The sequence below is a fragment of the Notothenia coriiceps genome, unplaced genomic scaffold, assembly GCF_000735185.1.
Source record: "Notothenia coriiceps isolate Sejong01 unplaced genomic scaffold, NC01 NC01_scaffold00013913, whole genome shotgun sequence".
Classification (NCBI taxonomy): Eukaryota; Metazoa; Chordata; class Actinopteri; order Perciformes; family Nototheniidae; genus Notothenia; species Notothenia coriiceps.
The window spans coordinates 11,874-16,622 of record NW_011346614.1 but is presented as its reverse complement, the minus strand read 5'-3'; the positions used below and the strand labels follow the sequence as shown (position 1 = coordinate 16,622).

The following is a 4,749-nucleotide window of genomic DNA, read 5'->3' as shown; positions in this document are numbered from 1 at the left end:
AACAGAGTGGGCGAGCTGACCAATCAGAGCACAGTGGGCTCACAGGGAGGTGGGGGGGCAGGAGCTCCAACAAGCCGTTTAGGACAGAGAGTGAATACACATACTATACAGAGATGCTGTTGGAGAAACCAATGTGAGTTTGGAAAATTGCACAATGTAAATCTATTCTAGTATACCTCAACAATGGAATTATGATCAGTAGAAATGGCCATGACATGGGACCTTTAATATGATCAGATATTGTTACTCTGAAATGTTTATTAAAGAATCGCCCAAATTACATTAAAAGATACAACAGCCCTTCAGATTTTAGCACAGACCTTAAAATATATTTTTTAAACAACAGAAATATCATCAGGCCAAATCTAAAGTCCACACAAGTGAGTAAATAATAGAAGTCTGGTAATGAAATGTGCTTTTTGATTGCAGGGCGCTGTTTGTGAACCAAGTGGGTCTGTGCCTCATTGTGAGCAGTGCAGCCACCTGCGGCATCGTCATGTTTGCCTATTACATTAAATGTGATCCACTGAAGTCTGGGAGGATCTCTGCCCCTGATCTGGTACTCAAGACACTCATATCGATGCCTGACCAAAGCATGATGCTGTTTAGCGTACAATTAATACCTGATCTTTAAAGTTGTTCAAAGAGGATCTGTACCTCTAAAATGTAAAATGTTTACTTTGGCTGTTCACCACACCGATGCTTGAATTCAGATCAAATAGCAGTGAAAGCTGAGGTGTATTTTATAAATGTGCGAACAGGATGTAAAAATGATCTTGTTAACGCCTCAAGACAGTGAGACATTATTTCATTTACAGTATGAATTTGATCATATACAATGAAATGTCTGGAAATAATAAAAATGTTCTAATACAGAAATTCATTTTTCCTTGTTTCTCTTTATCTCTCATCTGATAAAGTACATGCCGTACTTCGTGCTGGACATATTCAAAAATCACCCTGGATTTCCAGGTCTTTTCCTTGCCTGTGCATACAGCGGGACTCTGAGGTATTCAATCTTCAATCTAAGAAAGTAAATGTTGATGCTGATGTGGGATAACTAGTCACATGCCTTTTTACAGCACGGCTTCCACAAGTATCAATGCAATGGCTGCAGTAACAATGGAGGATCTGCTGCGACCTCGTCTGGTCCACATGACCCAGAAGAAATTGATACTCATTTCCAGAGGACTGTGTAAGTCTAAACTCACCGAAAAACATTCCCCTAATTGACTTTCTATCCATTTGCTTATTTTTTCATTATTTCCTCACAATTCATATTTCACATTGACCACATATTAGATAATACCATTTTTGGTTGTTGTATAATTACTATCTTCTCTCTAAGCTCTTCTGTACGGAGTCGGTTGTATCACGGTAGCTGCTCTCTCCTCCCTCCTGGACTTGGGAGTTCTTCAGGTACACTATCTAAAGATCACTTTATCTCATGATGACCTATAAATGACTTTATCAGGAACTGAACAATGGTTCTATACGATTCTACAGAGTATACGATTTACTTTGTGCTCTGTAATAAAGTCTGGAATTATTTGTATCTTCTCTGTACAGGGATCGTTCACAGTAATGGGGGTGGTCAGCGGTCCATTACTGGGTGTATTCATTTTGGGAATGTTTTTCCCAGCAACAAACAGGCTGGTAAGTTGCTTGCATTTCCTGGTTGGTTATCTTTTTCCTCAGACAGAAAGATGTGTGCACAATGTAACAGAACATTTGAAGAAATGTTATTTCTGTCAGAGCAACAGCTTCAAATCGACCTTAACAAGATGCTGCCTCATACCGCTTTGCCAAGTTGTAACTACAATATCATTACCTTGTTGCATCTGGTAGAGCCACAAATAGAAGTTACAAACTGGGATTCCTTAAAAAAAATGAATGCAACAGTGGCCCGAGGGAAGCGTATTCATTATTAAAAAAGCAAAACAGTTACATAAATTCCTTCAATTTGTGTTATTACTGCACAGCTTCTGTTTTATTAAAAACACTTCGGGCACATTTTTGTCATGTAGACATTGCATGAGAAAGCTGAGCAGTGCCTCAATCTATCAAGGAAGGGTTTGATGTTCAATATCCCTTGTTAATCTTAAGTTTTGAATCACCTTTAGCTGCTGTATAACTGCCAACAGTGAAAGATTATCTTATCTCATGCTTTACTGCCATACGGTTTACTGAGTTGAATGATTTTACATTGGGTGTGTTTTTCTTTTTTACCAAAGTGATGTGAGATCACTTTTTAATAGAAGTACCCCCTCTTCTGTTAAAAGTCCTACTTATTCTTTCAGGGAGCGTTCTCAGGAATCTTTGTTGGATACTGTGTCTCTCTGTGGCTGGCTGTTGGTTCAACTCTTTACCCTCCCAGTGAGGAGACCATGGGGGTCCTGCCCAGCTACACAGGCGAGTGTGAACTCAACGTCACCCTGAACAGCAGCACTCACCAGGACCAACTCTCCATCTCCACCCTGCTTCACCCCGGTGACCCAGGGTCAGTGAGTCCAACAGGCCTGCACTGAAACACAACTGTTTTTCCCATGGGGTTTACATTGTTTAAAGATGGAGATATCAATATAAGTAAGTAGAAGTAGTATTGTATCATGTTTCGTAATTTTAGCCACTTTTCAGAGTCATTTTGTGTCTCCCTATTGTTTAGACAGACTCTCAGCATACAGTGTGTAGCACAGCAAATTCCAGTGTGTCAAGATTCACTTTGTGTATCTCCTTCATCATTCTATTTTTGTAATGTGAGTTTTCTCCAATATTCATACGCTTTCTCATTTCAAACAACTTCTGAATACAGTCAGGAAGCAAATCATTTTTTGCAGCAGGAATTATTCAAATGTTTTGTACAAAACGTAATAAAAATACAAATGTATGAATAAATACATTCCTTAAAGGTAGGGTAGGAAAGAATGGAGAAACCAGCTTGAGTGCGCTAGAATTTGAAAGTAAACAACCGGGAAAAATCTGCCCCTTCCTTCAGACTTCCTTACAGCGAGAATAGGTTTGTGCACAGATGGAAGGCTGACAGGCAGGTAGGCCATCCAGTTATTTTAGCCGGGCCGGCTCAGATGATTGGTCGTGCTTTTTACAGCAACACGGCTTTCACAGATGAATTTTTTTAATGTATTTATTGTCAAGGCATTTAATGCATTCATTGCTATCGGGATGTTAAGAGCATTCCATGGAATATAACAAAAAGTATTTCTGAAGTGAATTACCTACCCTACCTTTAATGTTCGATTGGGTGTAGCGCAATAAATAAAAAGCCCGGTCATAGTACTAGATGCATGTAAACACATTTTTACTCAGTCCTTTTTCTTTTTGAAAACTAGGGGCCTGCTAAACTTCTACTCTATGTCCTACCTCTACTTCGGTGCCATGGCGACGAGTTCAGTCGTGCTAGCTGGGCTGATAGTGAGCTATGCAACAGGTATGAAATAAAGACAAAAGTAAAACTGCTGACACACGATGACACATGATCCAGAATGACTGTAAAATTGCTTTTCTAAGTATCATCATCTTAGTATTTTAAATGCATTTCCAAATATTTTGGAAATCTATATTTGCGAGTTGTTTTTTTTGGTTGCCATTCGTCTGCTTTATCACCTGTTATTTTGCAGTTTATTTGTGTGGTATTTCTTTCAGCTGCTTCATATAAACCTGTTTCTCTTAATTTTCCTTATTTTTGTAGCAACTGTAAATATTTTTACTTGTAAAGCAATTTGTGAACTGTATTACATTGTTGTTTTTCTTTACACACAGGACCAACAAAGAGGAATAATATTAAAGAAGGTTTGTTATGGTGGGATCTGAAAAAAAAGCAAGTAGATGTCCCATCAGAGCGCAGAGTAAGTACCACAACATTTGCTTATCACTTTGGTTCCATTCGTTTTATTTGTGTAGATGCACCTATATAATGTAGAAATGTAAGAATACAGAAGACTTTCTTTATGATATATGATTTTTATTTTATTTGTTGAAAGGTAACACAGGGCTTTTACCTGTTGGGTTAACATGTTCTCTATGCTTTTCATCCTCTTCCAAAGTATTATATATTTGTTGTAGTTTGCACAACAAAATGAAACACTGCCAATACTCTTAAACCTAAATTGTTGTAAAATAGATTTTGGACTGACAATAAATGTGGGTTTTGTTTGTTTAAAGCCTGGAAAAATGTCCAGAAGGTTCCCCTGTCTTCTGCACAATGGATGCTGGGATAGGTGTCAGGCGAATCTCAATAACAAGGTAAAGTAATTAATTAATACCTTATTACTTAAATAAACAAAAACGTATGCACCTATGCCCAAAACTGTTTAAAATCAATATAGGATATTATTATTTGTGTGTGTGTGTGTGTGTGTGTGTGTGTGTGTGTGTGTGTGTGTGTGTGTGTGTGTGTGTGTGTGTGTGTGTGTGTGTGTGTGTGTGTGTGTGTGTGTGTGTCGTCGTACGTATACTATTACGTTACGTTACGGTTACGGTAACGGTAACCTTACGTTCGTTACGTTACGACGNGTGTGTGGCCTAGCATTACTATACTTGTGGGGACCTAAATCTGTTTACACAGTCACGTGTGGGGACTCGCCTCCCTTATGGGGACAAATTGGAGGTCCCCATGAGGGGAATCATTAATTTTAGGGTGAAGACTTGGTTAGGGTTAGGGTTAGGCTTGCGTTGGTTATGGTTAAGGTTAGGATAAGTCTCCAGGAAATGCATGTAAGTCAATGTAATGTC

At 38.6% G+C, this 4,749-nt stretch overlaps 1 protein-coding gene across 1 annotated transcript; it reads left to right on the top strand.

The window, feature by feature from the left end:
- Positions 1 to 429: 429 nt before the first annotated feature.
- LOC104948218 (sodium/iodide cotransporter) lies at positions 430 to 4,269 on the top strand (the record flags this gene model as incomplete). The annotated part of the gene is made up of 9 exons (XM_010774389.1): positions 430 to 559; positions 921 to 1,009; positions 1,083 to 1,195; positions 1,349 to 1,419; positions 1,570 to 1,656; positions 2,301 to 2,500; positions 3,348 to 3,445; positions 3,778 to 3,863; positions 4,180 to 4,269. Coding segments are annotated over 9 exons (964 nt in total), but the record flags the coding sequence as incomplete, so codon positions are not given.
- Between the last annotated feature and the right edge of the window lie 480 nt (positions 4,270 to 4,749).